The 27818-nt window shown below is 39.3% G+C and overlaps 1 protein-coding gene across 2 annotated transcripts in view; it reads right to left on the bottom strand.

The window, feature by feature from the left end:
• The window catches only part of ap3b1a (adaptor related protein complex 3 subunit beta 1a), a 66323-nt gene that overhangs the window by 37842 nt on the left and 663 nt on the right, over nt 1-27818 (bottom strand). The window contains exons 1-17 of one of the 2 annotated variants that reach the window (XM_028601874.1): nt 20224-20652; nt 18497-18572; nt 18276-18350; nt 15059-15154; nt 14642-14802; nt 13007-13073; nt 7999-8181; nt 6760-6915; nt 5737-5834; nt 5567-5621; nt 5408-5479; nt 4847-4909; nt 4573-4705; nt 4355-4464; nt 4005-4181; nt 2052-2238; nt 918-1048 (exon numbers count right to left, since the gene is read on the bottom strand). In XM_028601874.1, the coding sequence (XP_028457675.1) occupies nt 918-1048; nt 2052-2238; nt 4005-4181; nt 4355-4464; nt 4573-4705; nt 4847-4909; nt 5408-5479; nt 5567-5621; nt 5737-5834; nt 6760-6915; nt 7999-8181; nt 13007-13073; nt 14642-14802; nt 15059-15154; nt 18276-18350; nt 18497-18572; nt 20224-20387 (2004 nt within the window). In that variant the 5' untranslated portion in view covers nt 20388-20652. Of the gene's footprint in view, nt 1-917; nt 1049-2051; nt 2239-4004; nt 4182-4354; nt 4465-4572; nt 4706-4846; nt 4910-5407; nt 5480-5566; nt 5622-5736; nt 5835-6759; nt 6916-7998; nt 8182-13006; nt 13074-14641; nt 14803-15058; nt 15155-18275; nt 18351-18496; nt 18573-20223; nt 20653-27818 lie in introns of those variants that run through there. The other variant, XM_028601876.1, reaches the window with a different exon arrangement.

Raw genomic sequence — 27818 nt, 5'->3', positions numbered from 1 at the left:
TTTTTGTCAACAAATCCCATGAAAAGACCGAAACAAAGAGTTAGTCTGTCTCTCAACACTTTGTGACCTCCCTGTCTGTGGCTCTCTGCTCCAAGCCCACTGGTGCTTACTGAAGAAGTCAATCTTTAACACAAATATATAGTTTCATTTTTTTAAAGGCTCAGTAAATTCCTAAAACAGCACTTTTAGGAATAAGGTATTTCAGGCTTTGGATAATGATAATAAAAGACGGATAATAAAAAGCCAATATAAATACTGCTCATCATTGTTATGTCCAACTCTAATTCAGACCGGCACATTTGCTTAGTAGTGCTGAACAAGTGCTTGTGAGTGGTAATGGTCATTGTCTCGCTTTGCCAGACCCTCCTCCAAAGTGCGCTGAAGGAGATTCTGGCTACTCCACACAGCATTTGAGGAGGGAGGAAAACCAATCAGAATCATCATGGGCGGTGCAAAATAGTCGTGCGAGAGAAAACTCAGATTGGACAGATAGTCTAGCTAGCGGTCTCAATTTACTCTGCAGTGATCTGAGGAGCAGTGAACAATAATCTGCCACCTCCTCCACTCAGCATTAGGTTACTTAAACGATAACTTGATTATTATATAAAATAGCTGCAAATAATTTTTTTGGCAATCAACTAATTGTTGCAGCTCTATAAACCACAACAGTGAATAATTATGTATTTCATACCTCTACAGACGGCAAACGCAGCATAACAAAGTAAATGTTTTGTAATACCACGCACAATTTTCATGTCAAAACAATGTAGAACCATTGTGTCACCTCATTAATGTTCGTTAGACATAAGAAAAGAAACTGACTGAAAGTGAAGAGACGATAACAGCTGTGAGTTAGAATTAGACACGCATGAAGTAAAACTATGAGAAGGAGTGTGTCAGAAAGGTGGATTCCTTACTGGCTCAATGACCTCCACGTTCCTCACAGACTGGTCAGGAGCAACAGCTGGCCAGTCGGAGAGCTCCAGGTATCCAGCAGCTTTAGTATTGAGGCTGTGGGAAAGAGTGCCCAGTTGGTAACGGTCGCGATCTGAAAGCAGAGGGAAAAAAAGGACAGAAAATGAAACCAAAAAAAAGTACTGGGTTGAAAATGTGAGAGTGGTGAAAAGCAAGGGGGAGGTACTTTTAAAGAAATGGAAAATAAAATGAAAGATAAGACCAAAAACAAAAGGAGGTTTTAAGAGTGGTGGAGAAATTAGCAGATAGAGGATGATTCAAGTCATCTCCTTAATGAGAGAGCCAGTGTCTTAATGTCGCTGTATACATATAAAAGACCTTTAATATAAGATCTAGGACTCATTATGCTTTTAATATCAGCTCTCTGTTTTTGTGAGCACACACTCTTCTCTCTCCCCACTGGTCAACACAGGAAGATAATCAGTGTCTGTGCCTTGGGAGGTGTGCTCTAAAAACAGTGCTAACTAAAAAAAAAAAAAAAAAAAAAAAAAAAAAAAAGACTTGAGTTGTGAATATTAAGAATGACAGGGGTGGTTAACGCTTTCCATAAACACCCAGTAAGTGCAAACTGCCTCTGAATTTTAATGTTGTAGGAGGCAGTTTCTGTCCTTTTTGTCAAGGAGGGAGAGGGAGGGAGAGAGGGAGAGAGAGAGAGAGAGAGAGAGAGAGAGAGAGAGAGAGAGAGAGAGAGAGAGAGAGAGAGAGAGAGAGAGAGAGAGAGACCGCAAAATGAGGGTGATTTTTTCCCTCCGAGTGTCTGAAAAAGGTTAGCATTAGCTCAATAATTTACCCATCTCATTAGTCCAAGGTAAAGGTGTCTGACCTGACTGCCCTTCAGAGAGACAGACACACCAGAATAATAAAACCACTGCCTGAATTAACTTTGCATACTACTGGAAATAGAGCCACTAGATGTGAAATAGAGGTCCAGTTAATATGGATTCAGTGATTGGCTTTTGGATGAATTACCCAACAGGAGAAGAATGTTATTTAATCTTAAATATTCAACGTATTTAGAGTATTTAATGTGTTTCAAAATAAGGATAAGAGGTTGAAATTACAAAAGCAGGAAGTACCTTTGAAGGCGGACTCGAGCACTGGGGCTGGTTTGGGGGCCAGTAGGATGCGTCGAGCGTACTTGTTGAGGGCGCCGCTCTTCTCGTTGGGCACTATCAGCTGTCTTATGAAGCGTGTTCGGTCTCGGATATCGTAGCTCTGGTCGTATTTGCCGAGGTTCAGGATGTACTGGGTCAGCAGCTTAGTCTGGGGTCAGAGAGAGAGAGAGAGAGAGAGAGAGAGAGTGTGTGTGTGTGTGTTGGGGGGGTAAAGATTGGTGGTTTATGGTTCAGCAGAGCATAGGAAAAAGCCATTAGAAAGGAATAGATAGACATTTTAGGAAAGACACTTATTTGTTTTCTTTTGACCATTACAACTCTAATGTCTGCACGCCAAGTATACACCAAGTCAATGCCCCCGCTCACTGTGTGCAAAGTAGCCGCAGCACGCAATTCCCCATAAAACCACAACTAGACATTTCTACACAACTCATTTTTTTTGGGGGATTAAACAAACAAGATATAACAGGTTTGTTGTAGAGCTTTTGAGGTGATGGATGGTTTATTTTTTTAAACTTTAGATGGAGGTAGCCTGTCTCCATCGGTTTCCAGACTTCCAGTCAATTGTGTCCTGGCTTCACCTCTGTAGTTAGGAAACATCAATCTTCTCATTTACAGTGTTCAGCATAAGTGAATACACCCATGCTAAAGTTGACTAAAAAGAATAATAAAAAAAAATCATCTTTTGGAAATTGATCTTAATGCCTTAATTAAAAAAAAAGAAGAAAAAAAAGAGGAAAAATCCAACCTTTAAGGACACCAATTTTCTTTGTGAATGAATAATGTAATCGTAAATAAATATATGTTCTTTCTTAAAATACAGGGGGCATAAGTAAGTACACCCCTGTGTTAAATTCCCATAGAGGCAGGCAGATTTTAAGATGAAGACAGATAAAGGCCAGTTATTTCATGGATCCAGGATACTATGCATCCTGATAAAGTTCCCTTGGCCTTTGGAATTAAAATAGCCCCCCCACATCATCACATACCCTTCACCATACCTAGAGATTGGCAGGGTTGAATTTCAGTTAGCATAATAGCTGGTTTGATTTGCATTGAGAAATGATCTTATGGAAAGTACCCCATGCCAATCTTTCCAAAAGATTCATTTTTATTCCTCTTTTTGGTCAACTTTAGCATGGGTGTATTCACTTATGCTGAGCACTGTAGATATTGGCAAAAAAAGAGAAATTACCATATTTCCCAAAATGTTGAACTATTTTTTCCTACTTCCATAAAAAAAAAAATCGATACAACTGGAATGTACAAACATTTGAGCAAGGATTGCCATTAACCCATTTTGTCTTCTCATTCCCATATTTTAGTTCTTATTTCTCCCTGGATAACTAAAAAAAAAACTTCATCTGGTACATAACAGCGAGAAAGAACACAGCACTGACATATAGTATTTAGGCAGGCATAAAAACAAAACTGCTGTAAAAGCTGCATTGTAACCCAAATCCTTTTCTGAATTGTCTTTGTCTCTCCTTCTCTATCCTCCCCAACACATTAGGAGGAGCAAGAGGTGTAATGATGTGCTCATTTGAGGAGGCAGTGTCTGGGCTCATAAACCCAGCTCAGAGGCCAAGATCACCCCATCTCACTGAATAGGCCTGGAGACACCAAGCTGCATTAGGAGATGCTCCATTACGTTAAAGCTGTCTCATTCACAGCTCTAGATTTAAACTGAGCATTTAGCTCTGACTTGCAGAAGTGTTCAATTAATGGGAGATAACGCTGTGTCTTGTGTAATAAAAAATGTAAAAGGACGATTCATGGGCCCACATATAGAGAACAGGCTTTTTTAATACCTGCTAATTTCAGAAACCAGGCGCATTACTGTAGGACCATGTTTGCTCAATGTTCAGCTCAACACAATAAAAGTCTCTTGGCACTTGGTAGTTAATGTTGTACCTGCTTGGAGTTGGTCAGGTAGAGTTTGGCTGCTAGGTTGACTGTCTGCAGCTTGACAATGTCCTCCTCTGCTGTGAAAGTCTTTGCCATCTTACGGAGTACATCAGGGGCAATTTTTGGCACCCTCTCACAGTACTCTCCCATCAGCCACAGGATGCTAGCTCGGGCCATGGAGACCTGCACGTTTGGGTGACAAATCAAAGAGAAAGAGCAGCAGTTACTCAAGAGTATAGTATAAGCATACATGTCACAATGACACATGACACCTATTCCTTTGTTCCTGTCTAAACTCTCATGTTGATCAAATACAAATGGATCAACAGTACGAGTAATACAACGATGAAACGTACAGTGATGTTGTCGAAGAGCTTGGCCATGTGTTTGATGATCTCACTGTGCTGGGTGGGCTGAGTCTGAAGCAACTTCTTGATCACCACCACACTCTCGGCCACTACAGTCTCTGCAACGACAATACATCAAGCTCTCACAAAAGCAGGCAGTTGCAGCACCGTAACGTAACCGAGGAAGGTAAACTCTCCGATATCTGTAATCAGTGAAGGCATTTTACCGTCTCTGTTGGAAAGCAGCAGCACCAGACCGTTGAGACAAGTGTCGGTCACCTCGGTGATGTTGGTGGCACACCTGCCGATGGCCTGAATGGTGGCTGCTGCAAACGCCTTGTCCTGGCTCTTCACATAGGTCTGAAAAAACACAGGACAAGGACAATAAAGAGAAAGGAACTGTTTAAAAGTCACAGAGGAAGTGTTAATACCCCAAATCTCAAAGTAATCCTTAACTGTTGATGTCAAATACTGGTAATCAATAATACACAAAACACAAACCTGAAATTCCCTCAGAATAGTGGAGATGTTGGCTTCATTGGCCAGGTTGGTTAGGATCTCCAACTACAAGAATCATAAGGGAGAAGTGGGTTGAAGTATGATAAGAGTTTGACAGATTTTGAGTTTGTGAAAGAAATCATTTTAAAGCCTTTGGTTATGCAGTAGCCCTTTGTGCCAGTGAAAAAAAAAACACGGGAGAAATTTAAGTTTGCAGTTGTAGAAAAGAACAACTTGTAGAGAAGAAAAACTGAACCAGAAAAAAAAAAAAAGCAGAACCAAAAATTCGTACTTTTAACCTACATGTGTGTATGCATGTGGAATCTGTAATCAGATGTTCATTAAAGCAATTAAGCAATTAATTAAGACTTTGTCTTTCTGTAACCTCATTGTTTTTTTGATTCTACCAAAACCAATCTTTTCTACACTCACAAACGTCAATGTCTCCCGCAGATGTGTTTTTACATAATAACCACAAACGTAACACTGTTCCACAAGCTCAAAATCTTATTTGCCCCTATTTGAGCCCATAATGAATTACAACTATAATAAACTAGCAGCTACCTTCAGTGTTTTGATGTGTGTGGCATCTGTAGATCTCACATAGAAACTCTTCATGAAGGGCTCAAACATCCCCTGTTTGGAGATAAAGTGTGTTATCAGACAACCTGTGTCAATGAATCAAGACACCATTATTGTTCTGCTGCTCACAAGCAGACTTACCTTCCTCTGAATGGACATCGTGGCAATATTCTGAAGCACAATGTACTGCACCTCTCTGTGCACAAAAGAAAGAAAATAACATATTCAGACATCAACGACGTGGAAAGAAGATGGTTAGTCATTCATCACAGCTGACTCAAAAGAAAGCAGTATACATTTTTTTGCATTACCTGTGGCTTCTTAGGAGTCGAACCAGTGATTTGGTGACAATGTTGACTTCATGCTTAGGGGCCAAATGCCAATAGAGCTGAGCGACAGACATCACCACCTAAAACACACCAACACAGTCGGAACTTATTTTAATTTCTGCGCATTTTAATCCCTCTTAAAACATTTGATAGACTCATCTAATGTCTTTGCTTGCTTTGTGTTGTTACTTTTTTTTTTTCAACCAGTTTCTAGTATCTGCTTTGCTATATGTTACTTTTCCTTGATTTAATCTTTTTTTTTTTTTTAACAGGGCTCTAGCATTATTATTAATATTATTATCATTATTATTACACCACCAACAGTACATTGCCACCTGTGTACCCAACCTAAAATAAAATTCCTTGACATGCATTTCTTAGTGCTCTACAAAAGCACTCATGACTCAACTCTATAAAAGGTAATTTTTCAGCGGAGCTTTAAATAGCAGGCGGACGTGTGTCCATCGTTGCAGACAGAATGAAAGGGTTCAGGTGTCTATGAAGATGGAGGATGTCACTGTGTTGTCGCGTGTAAAGACACAGCATGTCACATTTTAATCAACACTTTCATTTGGGAGCATTTTTCCTCCCACTGCTACACAGCGACAGAGACCTTGAGACTCCTGGGTGATGGAGATCTGCACTCACGTTGCCTTTTATCTTCTTTTTTTTTTATCTTGTGGGGTGCATTATGAAAGGTATAGTGTGTGTGTATTCTTGTATTTTGTGCTGTGTATCCAGGTGTGCGCGTTTTATTTGTGTAAGAAAAGGGATCATTAAATGCATTTCTGCGCGTGCACGTCCATACCAGGTTACAGCAGCACTAGTGCAGCTTCTATCTCTAAGACAAAAGGTGAGATACGAGCAGAGGCAACACTCAAAACACCTTGATCAACGTTTATATCTCTCGACCGGTTAAAAAGCAGCACATGCATTTGCACAGCCTACTCCTAATGGCTTGAAAATGGCTGTATATGTCTGTGTTTAAGTGTCCAGCTAACTCACAGCAGTGTTCCTGCTCTGCAGTAGAGGTTTGGTGTTCCTGAGCAGCAGCCTGTGATCTGGATCCATGATGTAAGGTTGGGCCTCCGTCTGGTCTTTTTTCTCCTCCGAGTCAGAGCCATAGAACGCCTTCTCATTGCTCTCATCAAACATGGCACCCTGAAACATAAACAACACAATACATGACATTTATCCGTAATGTTTTTCAGTGGATTTATCAGTGGATTCAATGGATTGAGCAAATTCAAAAAAATTATATTTTATATTAGCAGTGTTTCAAATATAGAAAATGTTTTTCAGTGCCTCAAGAACAATCTCTTGACCTCTCTTGTACAGAGGAACCGTTACACGTTTCCAATTTCCAATATTATGAAATGTATAAAAGTAATACAGGAGTTTAACTCAAATGTTACAATCTACAATCCCTAAATTGTGATTACAAATACGGTTTCTCTCTCATTTTGCACATTTGTAGAATTATACTTTTAAAAAGGATAAGGCTGGTGTTATTCAATATATCTTTCTTACTGTCAACAAATCCCATGAAACGACCAAAACCAACAATGTGTTGGTCAGACTCTAAATACGTTTCATCTTCCCCAGTTTGTTTGGGACTTTCAGTCCCATACCCCCTGCTTCCTGCTGAAGCTGTATGGGTCAGGAACATACAGTATAGTTTCATTTTCTTTAAAAGGCTCAGCAACAGCTTGTCACTGTAGTTTTTAGCAAATGTTACCCAAACAGTATACATTTGTTGGGGACTATTTTCAGCAGTGGATTAATAGAAATAGAGTATTTGAGGCAACAATAGAGCTCTATGACACAGAAGAAGATATATCTGGCTTTGATCCACACACAATACTTGTTAGTGGATATATTCATCATTGGTTTTGGTTTTTTCATAGGATTTGTTAAATCATAAAGTATCGCCAGACTTGTCCTTTAAAAATCAGACAGTTGCACTCATAAAACATGATTCATACAGAGAGAGCAAATTTCTAATTCCCAGATGACAAGCGTTACTGTGAAAAGGCTTTCAAGTTGAATGTGTTGGGTAGGTCTCTTCCTCTGGTGCACATGAGCACAGAACATGATGGGTCTTTAGAATGACCAGGGATTGCTACCATGTCACATGACAGCCTTCTTACTACCAAAGATGCTTACAAAGTGAAACATAAGTAAGTATATGATTCCGACATGGATCCCCATTGGTTTCAGTCCTCAGCGCGATGAGTGCCTCACCTCCTTCCAGGGACTGGTGAACTGCGTCCTGGCGTAGCGCGTCAGCATGGAGATGATGACCACCTGGCCCCACTCCTCCACATCCACCAACAGGTTACACAGCTTTCTGTAGTTCTTATGAATCAGGTCAATGCGATCTGGACACACTTCCTCAAAAGCCATCACCACACTGCCGGCCACCAGCTACAGAAAAGAATAAAGGGAAGAAGAATGGAAGAGAGAGAAGCCAAGTCATGAGGGAAATGCTGATGTTTTTTTATTCTTTTTTTCTGTCCAATATTAACATTCAAGTTAATGGAAGTTGTAAGAATATGTGGCTGTTTTGTTAGACAAATTGAACAAATACTTAAGTTTTTTAAAAGCTGTAAGAAAGTAAACTCAGACTCAAGAGAAATTAAAGACTGGTTAACAGATATGACCCTGGTCCAAAAAACACAATGCCAATTTACCACTTTGATTACAATACACACAGTTTAGCCTCTAAGTAGTTAGTTGATGATTAGAAGGAAAAGGTTTGATCTTAACGTTTTAACTCACTTATTTTGCACTGTGAAAGAAATCCATCAATGTGTGTGTTACTCATATTACTTCCCTAAATTATATATTTTTTCTCAGGTACAAAACTCATTTGATGTTCTGCTTAAGGAGAAAGCGAGGACAAGGAGGCTGCTGGCTCACTGACTGACTATGAGACTGAGTGAGTGACAGCATATTAATACGCAAATAGCATTATCACGGGCAGGCGAGGCAGAAGGAGGAGAGAAAGGGAGCAGAATCTAGTCTTCCCAATTAAAGCCTTCTGGCCCCCGGTGGCCCTGTAGGAACCCAGTACATTTACCCATCAGCATTGTCATGAGCCTGTATTGATTGTGTGTGCGTGTGTGCATGTGTGTGTGTGTGTGTGTGTGTGTGTGTGTGTGTGTGTGCACAGCTGCTTTCTGCAGATTCTCTGAGAAATCTCGACATCTTAAATGTGAGTGATGATTAGCTTTTCTGACATTCAAACAATAATACTGATGAATGGATCACTGAAAGAGCAAACATGGTATCACACTGATGTATGAAGTTAGATTTATTAAGTGACCCACAGAAACTTGAGTTACATTCGAGGAAAGACACTTGCAGGTAGATCAAGCGAGGGTAGTTACATGATAAAGCTAGCAACAGTCTTGCATGAAAATGCATGTTATCATACGTAACGGTAAACAGAGTTTTAGATAGGTGTTGATTCAACTGTATGAACATTTTGGAGGCTGCTAAATGATGTTGCATTATACTGAGGTGTTTCTAATATTATGTCCAACCCATTTCTATCAATAAGGGCAGGCTAAATAACAGAAACACCTCTCTGTATAATGCAACGCAGTTCAACAGCAGCACAAACTGCAGCCTCCAAGCACCTCTATAAAAAGTTCCAACAAAAACTGAACTATCATAAGCTTCGTGAATGGAAGATTTGTTGTTGTGTTGAACGGCATATACGTTTTAGTTACTGTGGGTGGACCTAATAAACAGGCATTGGAGTGTATAATGTCAGAGAGCCAAGACATCTCGGCAGCTATTTATAATAAAAGTAAGTATCACCTGAATTTGAGATTTGCAATGTGCGCTGGCATGTCTCTGCAGACATCAGTAGCATTTCTGTGATGACATATGCATTCTTTATCTTTTTGATTTATCTACAGCAGGATAAATAATGTTTTAGGGAAGAACTAGTGCAATCTATCTTTGAAAAATAAACTGGATACAGTTTCTGTAAATATGTGGATTAATCTGAGAGAAACCAACTCAAGCACAAAAATTGCTTTTTGTAATATTTGGTTTACAAGCAAGTTTAAAAGCATAACGTGTGTGACATTTTTCTTCAATTTAAATTCATATATGATCACTTTACTGAGCAAGTTTACCTAATTTCTGTTAGAAAGCCATATTCAATTTTGTTTTCAACTGCTTTGAGTAAAAATGCTTAAATGTTAAATTCAGCCAAATTTCACACAAAAAGCAGCAACTCTCAACCTCCACAGCAGACATTTTGACCTTAAAAATAGGTACATTCCAGTAAAATGTTGGCAGAGCCACCATTAATGAAATATCATTAGTTATACCTGAACTTTTTCTGTAATGACAAGTCAAAAAGCTGTGAAAAAAGGTCCATTGGTACCTAGCAATTTAGGTGGTTTTGTTTGCATTTACCCAGGTTTTAAAGACATCTGTCTCTGAGATTTTGGACCCCAACCCAATACAAAGGAGATAAATAGGACTAAAAGAAAATGGTGCCAATGAAAACTGTTCACATTGACGGATAAACAAGACTTGTACATATCTATGTTAAAGTAACTTCACAACAGCTTGAAGCACAGCTGGACCTTTCAGTTAATATCTCTGCCAACATATTCTAGTATAGATAAACCTACTCAAAGCAGTCAATTCGAATATCTTTATATTCAGCATATATTGGTGTGCGTTTTCACTCCCCTGGTATTCTCCCAAGGCCTGTCTCTAAGGCTATTACAGGCAGCTTTGTTTCGGAGCATGTGGATCCTGCTGCAAGGCTTTGTGCATTCTCTACCAACTTCCCCCATTAGACGCAGCTCCAAGGTAAACTACATGCACCATCAACAAAACTGACACCCCAATCTATGGAGTTCATACACCTCCTCCCCCTCCTCGACCATATTATCTACCCTGCGTGACAAGCCGGTAATGGAAAAATCACACTAAGCAAATGGTTCTTCTAATAACAATAAATTTCCTATAAAATTATGAAGGGCCCAAACCGTTTCCTTGCATCTATTTTGCTATGAATTCTAATTAGGGTGCCAGAGAGGCAGAGAGTGCTGGGTCATCACGCCAGAGACAACGTGCGCCTTTTTGATTGATGGCCCGGTGTGGGGTCGGCCTATCCTCCCTTCTCTCGCTCCTCTCCTGCTCTCTTCCTCCTCCCTCCTTTTTCTCTTAAATTAATGGGCATCTCACCTAGCCCCTGATCATAGTACCCCATCCCTGCCCCTCCTTTCTGTTCTCATTTCAATTTTGCAGAAGGTGCAGGGGGTGGGGTGGTGGGAGGGATCGATCATTTATCTTGTAATGGCTGGATAATAGATCCATCACGGTAAAACAGCTGCACAAACCCCTATGTTGTCTCTGTCATCGGGCCTTCCAATTTTCTCTTTAAACCATCCTGCCTATAAGCAGGCCCCCCGTGTGTCACAGCCATTTAACCAAACAGGCACATCTGTAAAGGTAAATGTCAGGATGACAGACTGGAACAATAACCAAATGTTTCCTTCTTCTATAGGCAGCAATGACATCAGCTACATAGCATTTACCTTAATGAATTTACCTTAATGAATTCACTTATTTGCAGTTGAATTGATTCATTAACAGTCAATATGGTAAAACTGTGTTACAAACCTAAAGATGTCTATAACCTTAATAGAACAAGCACTATAGAAAATGATAATACACTTAATAGACAATTAAAAGTCGCTACTACTCCCAATGTTAATTCAAAAGAACAATTCATTTCAATAGAGCTGGAGGGATTATTCAGAGAGAAAATGAATTATTATTATTAAATCACAAAAATGGCAAAAACTCACTGACAACTTCTCAAAAGTGAATATTTTACATTTCCCATGAGAATCCTTGGTGTTTTGGTGCACAACGATAAACATAGTAATAGAAAATAAAATATAAAAAGCAAGTACTGTAAGGGTCAAGAAAATGTACAATAAAATATGAAAAACTACATGTATATTTGTTTTAAAATGAATGAGCTAAGCTATTTTGTGCAGGAATGTACCAAGATATTGACAAAGGAATGTGCAAAAGTTCACAGTATGAAGTGTAACCTCTAGCATCTTTTCATACCTGCTTGGTAAATGTGCACGTCTTGCAAACTTGACACTCCACATGGCTTCATGTTAAAAATGTGTAGTCTCCAAACCCAAGCTGAGAATAACCCTCATGGCATCATCAGGGGTTACTCTCTCAGTCTTGACAAAACTCCTGCAGAGCTACAGAAGACATGCTTTCCCAGGCAGCGCGGAACTTCTCATGACTAGTAAACTGACCTCTGTGTGTAAATTCTGTGATGTTCCCTTTTATGTTAAGCTACATGACAGCACTGATTCAACACCAGGGCATCCTTACATAGAATTAATCCAAGCAATAAAGAAACAGAAATAAAATGGCTCTGACATTACTGACGCTGACCATCATTGTGGGACTTTTAAATGCTACATGGTATCAGCCTAGCATCATAAAAATGCATCACTTGATAGCTATTAAATATTCACTATGTTTGGGTTTTTCACCATTCATCACCGACTGATTGTGCTCTTGCCTCTGTGTGATGACAGTGCCCTCTCTCTCTGTCCCCAGCCTCACAATATGGGCTCCAACGGGGGAGAAGTCATCTGTCTTCGTTAGCGTCTGGGGCTAAATATGCTATGCATCTGGTAAAGGGCTTTCCATCCCCCCTTGGCCTAAGCTGCTTTGTTTTGTTTGTATAATGATAGGTATACGCTATGAATACATAATTCCAAAAAACAGTGCATTCTGTAGCCAACGTCTACATATTTGAAATTGGCATTTAAACACCCTTAGGATTCACTGTGACCCCCCCCTCAAATGAATGTGCTGCCTGCTGACTTCTAATGGGCTGCCTGCGTTGTGTCTGTGACTGGCCTAAACACAGAATCTGAGAATCCAACTCATTTATGGTCCATTTTAGGGGGGGGAGGGGGGGAGAAGTTGGCCTTTGAGAAAATTAAGCTGACACTAGCATCAGTGCAAAAATTCCTTCCAAATGGACACTTAACAAGGAGCATCTGAAGATGTGTGGGTTTAAGTGGGTGTTAACAAACCATGGCATTGCTGAATGAGCTGTGGGATGGAGAGCTAAGAGGAGAATCGCTAGACTGGGGCGCCCTCCAGTGGTCTGCGTTCTCCAACATTAGAGAAATTAAAAGTGTATAGCACTCACTGCTCAGCCTGTACTTACTGTGCTTTTGTCTTTCAATAGTTTCTCTATCACTTCGATCAGCTGCTCTTTCTGGTCTGGATCCATGCTGAAGACAATTGAGAGAGACAAATTGTCAACTAAGGAATGGCAATTATTCACATAAACATGAAAACTTGATGGACTTACAAATTAAATTATGTCTCCCTCTGTGTGCTCAGAATACAGAGGTGCCTGTGTGTGTCACAACAACTGTCAATGAGCAGGTTGTATTTTCTGATCTAGACTGTGACAGACATTCACTGCCCCTAAATAACACTCGGTAGTTTAGTCTATAGAGCGCAATAAATACATATTTCGGACATTTGGGACTCTTCATCATGTTGCGTAATAACTTACAGGTGTAGTGTTGCATGACTGCTCATTTTCGCATCTGTACAATGTGTACATGCAATGGACTAGAGCTGCAACATCAATTAATCGATAAGTCAATCGGCATACTAATTATTTGCAACTATTTTGATAATTGATTAATCGTTTTACTCCATTTTTAAATTAAATAAAATGTCAAAACATTTTCTGGTTAAAGCTTATTAAATGTGATGTTTTGCTGCTTTTATTTATCATATCTGATTGCAAATCAAATATTTGGGGTTTTTTCAATGAAACAAACTGATTGAATCGAATCAAATTTGATTACATCGTCCTGGGCTTTGGAACATTATAGCAGGCACCTTTAACCATTTTCTCTCATGTTACAGATAAAATGATGAATCAATAATGAAAATAATTGCTAGTTGCCGCCTAGTCTCGCTTTGCCAGACCCTCCTTCAAAAGCGTGCTGGAGGAGAGGAGGAGGAAAACTCTGGTTTATTGGCATTTCTTTAAACCAATCACAATCGCCTTGGGCGGTGCTAAGCACCGGAGAAAAGCCGCTGTGCCGCTGCAAAACAGGCTCGGGAAGGAACTTTTTTTGGTGGAACACGTACATTTAAAAGTTGTTTTAGTCGTGCAACAGAAAACTCAGATTGGACAGATAGTCTAGCTAGCTGTCTGGATTTACCCTGCAGACATCTGAGGAGCAGTTAATGATAGTCCTCAGAAATCCACCAGAGTTTAAAATGCCAACACAAAGGAAGCCCAAGGCAACAGATATCCGGCCTAACTGAGTGAAATCCGGCGGATTTTCCGGCGGCATCAGAGCAATCCTCTAAGTGGAACGTCAAGGATAAAGACTAGTTGAAGCCCTACCGTGGTCACTACTTTTTCTGTTTATTGTGGGAATGTGCAAGGTATAATTGTGTAATAGGTGAGAGTACAGTCATGTTTTGTGAATAACTGAATTTAGCCATTAAATCAATTATGCAACTCATCTATTCAAGTTCAGTTTTACTACTTTGCTCATATTTTAGGACCTCATTCATTCTTTGATCCATGCCAGTCTTAGAAAGACACACACTGATAAGAGCAAGATAACCGCAGGGCAAAACCCCTTATATCAATATTACCCAACATGTGTTGTATTAACTGCTCAGGAATGAGGCAGTAAGGAGAGCCAGTCAAGCTAACGAGTGCAGCTACTAGCTACTGGCTTTACCCAGTGATAGCTGCAGCTCCTGTTGCAGCCCAGGTATTTGCCTAAACAACAGAAACGACATCAGAGTCACAGAACCGTACCTGTAGAGCTTCTGGATAGCGTGGGCCGATGTCTTCCTGACATATGGGGACAGGTCAGCTGCAGCCTCCTTGATGGCCAGCATCATGATGGGGACAATTATGGGGACGCGGATACTAGACAAAACCCTCAGTGCGCTGCCCCGGATAAACTGGTTTGGGTCCTGCCACCGATATACAGGAATAAAAGCCACTTGTGTCAGTGTGTAAAAGAATGTTTTCTACTTATTACTTTTACTGAATCTAAAGCATTTAACAGAACATCGAGGTTTGACATGATATGCAGCTTTGTGTAGATTATGAACAACATAAACACAGTTAGCATCTTAGCAATGAGAAGAAAAGGCACAAAAGGACAGCTTTTTACCAGGTTAGTAATAATGAAGAGAGAAAGACAGAGACAAGTAGTAGAGATGTTACCTTGAGGGCCCGCTGGAAGGTGCTGATGGATAGCAAAGCCAGGTCCTGCTGCTCTTCTGCATACCTCACCAGGTACACATATACAAGCTTCTTAAGCTGCAAAGGACAATTAAAACAAACAGCAATCAGTTGAAGCAGCTGTAAGTGGAAATGAATGCAGTCTAGGAAACCAGCTGTGTTCCCAAACTCAAGAGCATGTTTCCACAAATAAGACTGCAGCTATAAAAGGAACTTAATAAACAATAATGTATAAAACAACAGGGCGAGTCTTCCTCTTAGCTACATTTTTCTGCGGGAAATTCAAGTTTATTATTTCAAGGAGTGGGGAAAAAAAGTTGGTATAAAAGGTTTTCCTGTCTCGATATCACTAGCTGCAGACTCGCTCCAGTGTTGTTTCATGCAGAGAGCGAGGTTATGTATTTTTGCTCTCTTTCAAAAATGACGATTGAATTATTTGACCCCCAACGTCTTCTGTTTTGGCTTCAACACATTTTCTTTCTCACAGGAAAGCTTGAGATAATATTTGTCTAGCTTTCTGACAAGTTTAACTAAATGCCAAAGGTTGATAATTTGCTGATTTACATCAGCTAATCAGAAAAAAAAAGCTAAACTATCAGAGCTGATTTTGCCATAATGCTGCATGTTCATAAATAATGGAACTGGAATCAAAGTGGTTTTTAAAAGTTATGATTTACTTCAAGAACTATTTATAATTTCATTTAAGAACTGATTTTAGGTCAAGGTCAGGGGTAAGGTTACATTCCAGGTACAATCGCCAAGAGTTTAGTTAGTAATCAGCACCATGCTTTCTAATGCAGTGAGTATTGACCTGCAGCAGTGCACCACAGTTCTCAATCATCGTTCTGGTCATTACTGCTGGAATTAATGGCATTACTCACTATAAAAGGAGACACAACCCATCTGCCCTCAAGGATCTGGTTTCACTGACCACAAAGCACACGACAGATTTCATTTTGAACCGCTAAGTAGGCAATTAAGGGCCCTACAATTTGCTCTGCATAAAATGAGATTTAATATATATTTTCTTTTTTTTTTCCTTGTCACTTGAATATGCACCTAAAAACATACACTAGCATGCCATGGCATCCATTTGTGTATGATATGTGATGTTAAAATAAAGTGCAGCAATGATGAATGAAAATAAAGTGCACGGATATTAAATCCTGTCAATAACCTGCGTGCTCTTGTGCTGTTTTTTTTAATTAGAAGGGATCAATGGCAGCTCACAGTGACAAGGTGAGAAGGGATGAGGGTGGGAACACGAGAAGAGGCCATTTTTCGTGAGATATACTGTAGGTGAGTGAAGTGTGGAAGAAACCGAAAGAGAGAGAGAGAAACGGAGAAACTCACACTACCTTAGCAGCTGGTGTATACGAGGTGGGAGAGAGGAGACGTGACTGTGGGCTCTCTTCTGCCAATTACATCCGCCCACCTGCTCCCCTACCCCTGCCATGAGTTGCTTCGGCTGCATGCCTCGTACACAGCGCTGGGCTTAAGGCTCACATGCTGCCCCTCACGCTACCTGATTATTCTGCGGCTGCTAATCAATATTCACAGGCTCTGGGCATGGGAACCCCTCTTGAGCTGTTGCTTAGCGTTTGGTCATTCACTGAATAGTCTGTGTGCACAAGTCTGCCATGATTTAGTGGAGTATTCACACAGACCCACAGTATCTTTATGTTGCACCAGTTTATGAATTGCAGTAATAAAGATAGTTGTTCTACTACTGATTGATAAGAGAAAATAAGTTGTGTATATATATATATATATATATATATATATATATATATAAAAGAAACATTTCATCCGGTCACAGTTGGATGGATCTGTGGAGAGGACATTATCACAACTGGAGTTACTGTTACAGACACTTGGTCTTATTTCATCACTGGTTTAAGTAATTAAATACTCTTGATTCCAATATTATGTTGTGATTTATCCAAGTCTTTTTGCATTTCCCAGAGTAACATTTATTTAAAGTAACATTACTTTTTCTTGAATGTAACATTCTAATTTGACTTTTTGACCCATGTGCCATCCAGGACAAGGGAAAAGGAGTGGGGGTAGAAAATAGAAAATGTCCAGCGACAAGGGAAGGGGGATTTTAGGGACAGCTCTTTTTGGGCAGCCAATGACAGCTTTAATCTATATGAACAGACAATTGTATTATGTATACCGTGTATGATAAGTACAAATGTCTTATGCACGCATGGTCTGATCACAGCATAAGGACACAGATATATTCAGTCTACCCCTCTGTACTCACCCAATTAATAATTAACATAAAAAATAAAAGTAGATAGGTAAACTATCAGATTTCCACTAATACTCAAATATATTTATTCATTTTTGTTTTGTTTTATAATGAGCGCCTAATTTTCTCTTACGCTTTATTATTATTATTTTTTGGGCCGTTTCCGCCTTTTATTTTGATAGGACAGCTAAGTGAGAAAGGGGAGGGGGGGAGCATGCAGGAAATCGTCACAGGTCGGATTCGAAACCCTGGACCTCTGTGTCGAGGCATGAACCTCCAAGTATATGTGTGCCTGCTCTACCCACTGAGCCAACCCGGCCACCTCTTACGCTTTTTGTAATATTTTAATTCTGATTATTTGATTCAGTTTGGGGTCCCCTGCTGGAGCTGTTGCCCCACGACACAAACCCAGATAAGCGGATGACAATGGATGTATGATGCATGATCATTCAGCTACTTCTTTGAGTAAAACTCGTGGAATGCTGCAAGTTTGCGAATGTACGCAACTGAATACACATACACTACAGCGGGTGTACAATATACGCGTCTTTGTTTACATTACGGGTGCAGACAGTGGAACATGTGATTTGTTTATCACTTTGCATAACAAAGGCTTACCTTGTGTTTATCTTTATTTATTGACTTTTTATTTAATGTCATTACTCTTAAGTGATTATTTTTTCTTTTAAGTTTAAGATGGTCTGTTTAACGTTGTACAAAAACTTTATTAAATACAAACTAAATTAAGGGGAAGCTTTCAAACGAAGCCAATCCACATGAGCCTTTTGTTCTTTATGAGGAAGTTCACTCTCTAATATCATGCACAGTATCCACGTGCTGTGTCACACGGGAATGAAATGAATCATAACAGCTAACTGTAATAAAAATGACAACAGTAATGATGGTGTTTTTTCTGTTATATGTTTCTTAATACTGTCATACCTCGATGTTCTTACTCGCAACGTTCTTCACCACAGCAGGAAACAGCTCAGATGCATTTTTTCCTTTGGCAATCAGCTGAGAAAAAAAAAAAAAAAAAAAAAAAAAAAAAAAATCTTATCACTGATATTAAACTCAACAGATAACTGAGAGAAGACACACACACACAACAATGCTGTTTGTAATTTAAAAAGTATGTATGTGAATTCCCATGATGCACTCACCCCAACAACCCTTTTCATGGCTTCCAGTTTGAGCGAATCCTTATTGCTCTCCAACATCTCTTTAAGGTCTTCATTCCTGAGGACAGAAATAGTGTAACTTATACTTATTATGGTCAACATTGTTAGCCGGCATAGAAAGCATTGCTGAGATAACTTGACTAATCAGTTTTAAGAGTTAAAGCTTGACCAAGGGTAGTGTGAAAGCTCCATGTATACAACATCTGTGTCAGCTTCACAGATTACAGAGTAAACATGCAAGGGTCAAAGTGACTCCTATAGACCAAACACTTCTGGACATTATTTGGCCTATAGGAGCCAAACAGTACAATGCACCCAAACAAATAGCAAGAATGTCATCTTTACTAATGCAACAGCAGCATCACACCAATTTCTGTGAAAGATTCCTGCACTAACGTGATATGACAATGGCTCATTCCTTGACTAACAGGCATCGTCATTGTACAACTACACAGGTTGTTTGTTCCACGCTGAGGCTAAACACAGAGGGGGGAATGTCCAGATGGAAAACAAAATGTGGGATAGATGCAGATGGGCACCTTTCTGGGGATTCTATTGACAAGCATATTTTAGCCACTTTGTTCCAGACTGAAAAATCTCAACCACTATTGGCCGAATTGCCGTGAAGTTACGTACAGTCATTCGTGGTCTTCAGGAGGATGAATCCTATTTACTTTGGTTCTCTCTTGACTTTTAATCTAGCGCCATAATTAGGCCTGTCGCAATATGCAATAAATCAATTAATCGCATGATAAATAAAAATGAGCTCGATCATTTTTTAAATGGAAATTATCGCGTCCGCACTGTTTTTGGTTGCGTTTAGTTTTTATTCAAGTGCATTTTTTGTTAGCAGAGACTGACAGTCCATTTTATTTACCATTTTATTGATCTTTGAAAAGGTATACCTGCATTATCATTATGCCATTATCATTATATTAGAAGAAAATGGTCTCAGAACGACAATATTATTGTTTATCGCAATAATTTCTGGGACAATTTATTGTCCAGCAAAATTTGTTATCGTGACAGGCCTAGCCATAATCAGGTCGACAAACTTTGGTTTACGACCAAATATCTGCAAAACTAATGGCATTCCCATCAGCTTGAGCTGTACTTTGTGTTAAGGGCAAGTGTTAACAAGCTAACACGCTAAATTAACATGGTGACAATGGTAAACATTATACCTGCAAAACATCAGCATGTTGACGTTATCATTGTAAGCATGTTAGCATGCTGACATTAGCACTTTGCTCAAAACACTGCTGTGCTTAAGTACAGTCTTATTCAATCACTGGTCTAAGTGACTAAATTGTCCAAAAGTCCAATATTATGTTGTAATTCAATACAAAATCTATTAACCTTGCAGGGACACATGTGCATCTTAAAAGTCTACACAACATGAGCCATCATTTTCAATCATTTTCAGAATTGTATTATACTTTTTTAAATACAGTAATCTTTATTCAGTTAAAATGATTTGCAACTATAGCAATCGTTTAGAAGGAACATTAAGAAACATGATTTTAAAGTTTGTTGTATCCAAATGTATCTATTTTTTAAACAATAGTCAATGAAGAGACAATCAAACAAGTATCCGGCTGACCAATGTTATGAGGAAATAACCTGAACTAAGACTTGCATCAAAGAAGTACAAAAACAGTTTACTGTATGTCTCCATCAGAGTGCTGTGGGTGATCTTACTACAGTACCCGGCTTTGTGTGTCTCCTTGGGGCTACTCTTGGTGTGTGTCAGGGCCTGTTCTTCCTGACTGAGCTCAGACTTCAGAGTGAGCTGTAAGTTCTCCGCAGACACCAGCGCCATCCTCATGGCTCCCACTGCCTCAGAGCGCAAAGATGAGAAACCAACATCCATACCGGCTTTCCTCCACAGCAGTCCAAAAAAACACTTCAACAACCAGTGCTCGTTCTGTGTGCGCGTGTGTGTTAGCCGTCTAAGGAACAAAGTCCACAAACCCAGCTGACTGTATTTTAAGTAACTCAAGAGTGAAACTGAGATGTGGTAATTACTTTCCTTCAGGCTGTGTGCCCGGTTCTCTTGGCTCTATTTACAGATGTCTTCTCAACTCTTTCTTGCTCATAACTGTCAAAGCTGTGGAGAGTGGAAAAAAAAAAAAAAAAAAAAAAGCACAGGCTTCACTGGCTTTGTGCCGGTCATTCACTACTCCCTTCCTCTTCTCTTGGGCAAAAAAGTCACAAGATGCCTCATTAGCTCCGCTTATGGCAAGTCATACTCATGCTTAAGGGTAGTGCCTGCTCACTCGGGTGGGACCGCTCTCCTTGTAGTCCACTGTCCACAGTCTGCTGTGGTCCACGTTCCTTCGGACACTAACTGCTGGTCAGCTGTGGTTGCTTGTTAATTTCTTACTCTCTCTTACACATGTAAATTTTCCTCTGGGAACTAGGCTATCTTACCTGCCTCCTGGCTTTGCATGCTACTCTGTCTCTCTGTGCCTGTAGTCACTTCCCTCTAGGGGAAAAAGGAGGGCCTTATCTACACTGGTGGGTAAACACTGTGCTACTTTTCATCACCTCCACTGCACAATAATCCACTTTAGCTTGACGCCGCTGAGAGCACATACTGTACGCTGCCAACAGGACAGGCCTACATCAAAGATAACATTGAATGTCAGGAAATACCCTTTAAGATGTGAATGTTGCAAAAGGATTTTAGAGGGTGCAGAATTTGCTTCCTACCCTTTCTTTGGGAAGAAGTTGCTAATATAACCAATGACTACTCTAGTCACTTTTACAAGCTAATAAATAAATCACACAAACAATTGTGTCTAATGTGTCTACAGAAGCTGAAAATGACCCCATGAGAGTAGTGAGAGAGAACCAAAACAGCACAGCTCAGGGCAGGAAAACATCTAGTGACATCTTAAATAAGTATTCCTTTTTTGTATGGTATGCAGGTTTTTCTTTTCTAAAGTTTAATATACTAAATCACTGAAACAGAAATACTTTGAGTGCAAAACAAAGGGAAAAAAATCTCCAAGTTAGCCACACAACTAAATCACTCTCAATCTTTCCAGTCTCCAAAAAGCCAAATGTCTTCATCACTTTGGGCTGGTTATGAGCGCTTTTCCATCAATGATGAGTTTTATAATAATATCCTTTACCCATGGCAGTTACCTAATCAATATTTATTACAAATGTGCCAAATGTGTATCCATCTCATTTAATGCCATGTTGTTATACGACAAAACAAATTTGATTTAATGATCATTATTTCAGCTCTTGTATTTCAACACAATTTTTGGCTTGAAAGATTCTTTACAAGAACCTTTATTTTGTTTATGCACACAAATGTTTCCATTAAAGAAGGGTAGGCATTTTTCTGGAAAAGGTACTCAGCCCGTCTCATCATCCATTCACTTGTACGAGTAGTAGTCATTAACTTCCATCAACCATCCATGTAGATGTCAGCTATATTAGCTATATGTCAGCAGTTACTTTGGGCTCATCACCATCTCATCTTTTGGACTTTAGTAAAAACTAAAATTCCATCTTTAGTATATTTAAATAAAATGCTGAATCCATCTTTCAAAGCACTGGCTTAATTTTGTCCCTGGCACTACTCTACTCTACGTTGCCAATGAAAAGGTCAGAGGGAAGTTTGGGTAGTTGAACAAACATGTGCCTGGATGAAAATAACACATTGAATCAACTAGTTTGTATGGCCCAGAATTAATTTGACTAATGACTCAAGGAAACTCTGGTTAATATAGTTAACGAACTTTCAAAGAAGGCACAGAAAAATGATGTGGTCTGAAAATTCGACTGTATTGCACTGTTCATTAACAAATGAATGAAGGAAGGAATGCAGTCACATTTTTCCTAAATAAAGAAAGAACAGAGCTGTATGCCCCATTTAAATCAATGTATCATACTTAAATAAAATCAAATATACCCCCCCCTTCCCAATTTCCTTTCCAAAGTTACTCTCTGTAACTGCCAAAACAATCTCAAACCTGGATCCATTTAGAAACTGTTCTGGAGCTTTTCAATTGTTCAAAATTCTTTTTTTCTGAGTACTTTAAGGACTACTCATCCATGTTGGATTCAAAGTTGGGATTCAAAGTTCATCCTTGATTTTGGAAACAGTAGTTGACAAAACAAGCAGGCTCTTTTGCAACTTTTGATAAATCAAAACCAACAGATGCATCGTCAAAGAGAAGAGCATGTTTACGATAAAGTCGGGCCTTTATAAAATGCAGACAACAAAAATGGTATGCTTGTTTATGTCAGAAAAGGAATAACTCACACGACAGATCTCCTAAATCATCTCAAATTACAATGGTGTAGCGGTGGTTTGACCAAGCATGCCAAGAAGCCTGGGAAAATATGCAAGTTCCTGTTAAAATATTTTGAAACCACCTCTTTGCCAGTTTGCCAAAGGGAAGGTTTGGCAGTGATGGTGAGTAAGCAGAAAAAAAGGATTGTAAATAAGATAAAGCACATGCAGGAAAATAAGCTTTTCATGGGTTGTGATACTTAAGCAAATTACACCATAACAATTGGCACATTCTTGCAATATCTAAATGTATCTATAATTTATTTATATAAGATTTTTGCAGTGCCTCTTGGTTAAAATACAGTACGACTGCTTTCTACTTGGAGAATGAGAGCCAAATGTGCCCTAGACAGGACACTATGAACAAATAGGCCAACATAAATATAGCTAATAACCCTCTTCTGAAAATAAAAGTTAAAGATCCATAATCCTACATTTTAATGCAGCTCAAATACAAATGCTAATACAACAAATAAATACAACCAACCCGCTCAGCCACAGTGAAATATCTCTTTAGTCACAGATAATAAATTAGGCACATGTTTATTTGCCATGGCACAGAGCTTTCAGTCAGTAAGAAGAGGCCTATAAGACTACAAAACAATGCAGGAATGTTGCCCTTCACATGTGACAACATTCAGGAATTTTCAAATAACAAAAACTTGCTTTAACTTTAGCAGAACAGGCTCTCAATCCTAAACTGGAAACAAATTGAGGCTAAGGCTAGGTCATATGTTAGAAGAAAACAAGAACAACCCAAGGTTTCTTTTCAGCACTGTAGCCAGGCTGACAGACATCTATTCCTCTAGCTCTGAGTAGTGATGACTTCATGAGCTTCTTTAATGATTTTTATTATTATTAACTAATTATAACAATTAGAGATAAAATTCATCACCTTTTGCCCTCAACTTCTAATGGTTCACCTTTCAACGCAGGACTGCTAAAAGAACGACTAGACCTGACATATACTTAGACTGTTTTTATCCTATAGACCTTCAACAACTAATGGTAAAGGTATCTTCAGCAAAGCCATCTACCTGTCTCTTAGACCCCATCCCAACGAGGCTACTCAAAGAAGCGTTACCCGTGGTAAACACTTCATTACTAGATATGATCAGTATGGCTCTATTAACAGGTCATGTACCGCAGTCATTTAAAATTGCTGTGATAAAACCTCTTCTGAAAAAACCCACCCTCGATCCTGAGGTCTTAGCAAACTATAGACCTATATCTAACCTTCCCTTTCTCTCCAAGATCCTTGAGAAAGTAGTTGCTAATCAGTTATGTGATTTTCTCCATAGCAACAGCTTATTTGAAGACATTGAAAAGCATCATAGCACAGAGACGGCACTGGTGAAAATTACTAACGACGTTCTAACTGCTGCAGACAAAGGACTTGTCTCCATACTTGTTTTATTAGATCTTAGTGCTGCTTTTGACACTATTGACCATACAATCCTGTTACAGAGATTAGAACACTTAGTCGGAATTAAAGGAATCGCACTAAGCTGGTTTAAGTCTTATTTTTCTGATCGATCTCAATTTGTTAATGTTAATGATAAATCCTCTAAGTACGCGAAAGTTAAACATGGCGTTTCACAAGGCTCAGTGCTTGAACCAATTTTATTCTCCTTATATATGCTTCCTCTTGGTAATATCATTAGGAAACACTCAATTAACTATCACTGCTATGCGGACGACACCCAATTATAATTATCAATCAAACCAGACGAAACAAGTCAGTTAGCTAAACTTCAAGCATGTATTAAAGATATAAAATCCTGGATGACTTATAATTTTCTGATGTTAAACTAACAAAACTGAAGTTATTGTACTGGGCCCTAAACACCTCCGAACTTCATTATCTAAAGATATAGCTACACAGGATGGTGTTGTCCTGGCCTCCAGCACTACTGTCAGAAATCTAGGAGTTATTTTTGATATATCCTTTAACGCCCATCTAAAACAATCATCGAGAACAGCCTTTTTTCATCTTCGTAACATTGCCAAAATTAGGAATATCCTGTCTCAAACGATGCTGAAAAACTAGTCCATGCATTCGTTACTTCCAGGCTGGACTATTGTAATTCCCTACTGTCAGGGTTGCTCAAATAAGTCCCTTAAGACTTTCCAGCTGATCCAGAATGCTGCAGCACGTGTTCTCACAAGAACTAAGAAAAGAGATCATATTTCTCCTGTTTTAGCTACTCTGCATTGGCTTCCTGTGAAATTCAGGATTGACTTTAAAGTCCTTCTCCTGACCTACAAAGCCCAAAATGGTCAAGCACCATCCTATCTAGAACAGCTCTTAGTACCTTATTGTCCCACTAGAGCACTGCGCTCCCAGAATGCAGAGTTACTTGTGGTTGCTAGAGTCTCTAAAAGTAGAATGGGAGCCAGAGCCTTCAGCTACCAGGCTCCTTTCCTGTGGAACCAGCTCCCAGTCTGAGTTAGGGGGGCAGACACCATCACCTCATTTAAGAATAAACTGAAAACTCTCCTCTTTGATAAAGCTTATAGTTAAGAAATGAGTAGTTGCAGCGTCCACCTAACCCGGCCCACCTGCTTCTCTTCGTAGTCATCAGATTTATTGATCATATAATCAATAATATAGTGAGAGTAGAGGGAGGCAGGCCAGTACAGCCTCTCATCAATGTTTTCATTTGTTTCCTTTTGTATGCATCCTGTCCCAGAACTGCTTGTTACTAACCTAGCTCTGGGAGGTTACTGCTATGCTCTGCGATTCCCTTCAACGCCCGGCCGCGTCCTGCTGCGTCTGCTGCACCCACCCATGCTCTGCAGCGCCACGTTTCATCCCGCAACGTCCTGCTGTGACATGAACTACAACGACTACCTTCAAAGTCACTGTTCCACTATCTTCAATGCAACTATTATCGCCATCACACCCCCAACCGGCCCCGTCAGACACCGCCTACCAAGAGTCTGGGTCTGCCGAGGTTTCTTCCTAAAAGGGAGTTTTTCCTCGCCACTGTCACAATAGCCACTGCTAATGCTTGCTCTTGAAGGAATTACTCTAATTGTTGGGGCTTTGTAAATTATAGAGTGTGGTCTAGACCTACTCTATCTGTAAAGTGTCTCGAGATAACTCTGTTATGATTTGATACTATAAATAAAATTGAATTGAATTAACTTCATTTAACTAAATATCCAACATACATGCTGAGGAAGACAAAGCTTGTATGGGATACAAGTATTTGTACAGGCCCATCTTGGGATGTACAGTCTTGGGCATTGTGGATTGTGTCAGACAGACATGTGCAAACCGAAGCATCATGTCCTGGTCTTATCCTTCTGGTCTTCCCAGTTTGGCCTAGATGCAGAGAAAACATATGACCTAGCCTTGCCTAACTGGGTAGATGGTCATGTGAGACAGCTTAATAGGATACTAAGCAACATTTAACACTTTGGCAAAAGAATGTCATCAAAATGCCATGATGACAAAATTCTGCCGGAGGGAATAATAGAACTAAATGAGCAGCTGTAGTGTTACCTCACAAAAATGTTTGCCCGATTTCAGGACATTTAGTAACACATTTCTTGTTGGAATTAACACATAAAAGCCTTTATTTTATGCAACAACAAAAAAAACTGACCGGGGAGCTCAAATCTACACATGTGGAGCTGATGTGTTGTGTAGCTTCTTCTCACCCACTTAGTAGGCATTAAACCAGTGTAGATAAGCTCCATAATCACTGATTTTACAAGAAATTACAACATGCAGTGGATGATTCCACTGATGGTTGGCTGCCCTCTAGTGGCAGGTTTCTGAGATAAAACTCAAAACATGCTGACAATCCAGTTTCAGTTTTATAGAAGTGAAAGGTTGATTAAATATGGTTAACAAGCGAATGTAGAAGGTATACGTGACATGAAGTTAGCATAGAAACTAGTAAACTTCTTCTTCTCTAAGGCATTTGACAGTTTCCCCTGAATGGCTATATCAGAAACTAATTTGGTGTGTTAAGTCCAAAGGGTCTCATGTTTTGACAAATGCTAGTAGCTTAAAATCTGAATATAAACTATAGTACAGATCACTCTTTTCCTTAATCCTTCCACACCCAGGTAAGGTAATAAAGCACAGATAGTCACTTGGCTAAGCATTTAACACACGTGGTTTACAGACTGATTTAAACAGGCCTTATGCTCCTTTATATAAATGTCTATAAAACAAATCTCCAAGTCAAACCAAAGACATTTTGCTTTCAAAATTCAATTCTGCTATTACATAGCCATCAAAAAATCATCTCTCTCACCTGAGCAATTTCGTGTGAATGTATTAAAATGTCAAGTTTTGTCACAGAATTTGAATATATCGAATTACTCCCTGTGTATTACGTTCACATGATACTGAACATAAATAAACCACTGGTCACCTTGCTGTAGATCCACAACAGTAGTCGGTCTGCATATAACTGCTAAACAGCGTTAGAGCACTTCAGTGTCATCAATACATCATTCATTTTATGCTGAAGATGAAACACACCCTCATATACTAAAAGGCTTTTGACCACAGCAAGATAAGGCATGTAGTGATAAGTCAAATTCCCCTGCAGGCTGAGATGTATATATTATCAATTCCATATAGTATCAACATGGTGGCTCATTTGATGCTGGTTGAAACCACATCATATATATATACGAAATAAAGTGCACAATGGTTTTGGTAATAGGTTGTTTTCAATATTGTGGGGTAAAATTAAATTTGATTGTCAATATGTTGATTGACAGAAATTTGAAAAAGAAAGTAAGACTCACACTCATTCATAAAAAGCTCACTTTACAGTGTTGGCCACCTTATAGTTTGTGCAGTACAAAGGACTCAATTCCCACTTCAAATCACACGACTTATACAAACCTGTTTTGCTCCTGAATATTATGAGCCAACCATGCCAACCTCAATGGAGGAAGACAACCAGTTCTCCACAGTGCAATTTAGGATATTTGGCATCAAAATAAACAAGACAAAGC

The sequence above is a fragment of the Perca flavescens genome, chromosome 16 (genome assembly GCF_004354835.1).
Source record: "Perca flavescens isolate YP-PL-M2 chromosome 16, PFLA_1.0, whole genome shotgun sequence".
Classification (NCBI taxonomy): domain Eukaryota; kingdom Metazoa; phylum Chordata; class Actinopteri; order Perciformes; family Percidae; genus Perca; species Perca flavescens.
Note: the sequence above shows the minus strand (reverse complement) of the source record. Positions and strands in the feature narration are given on the sequence as shown.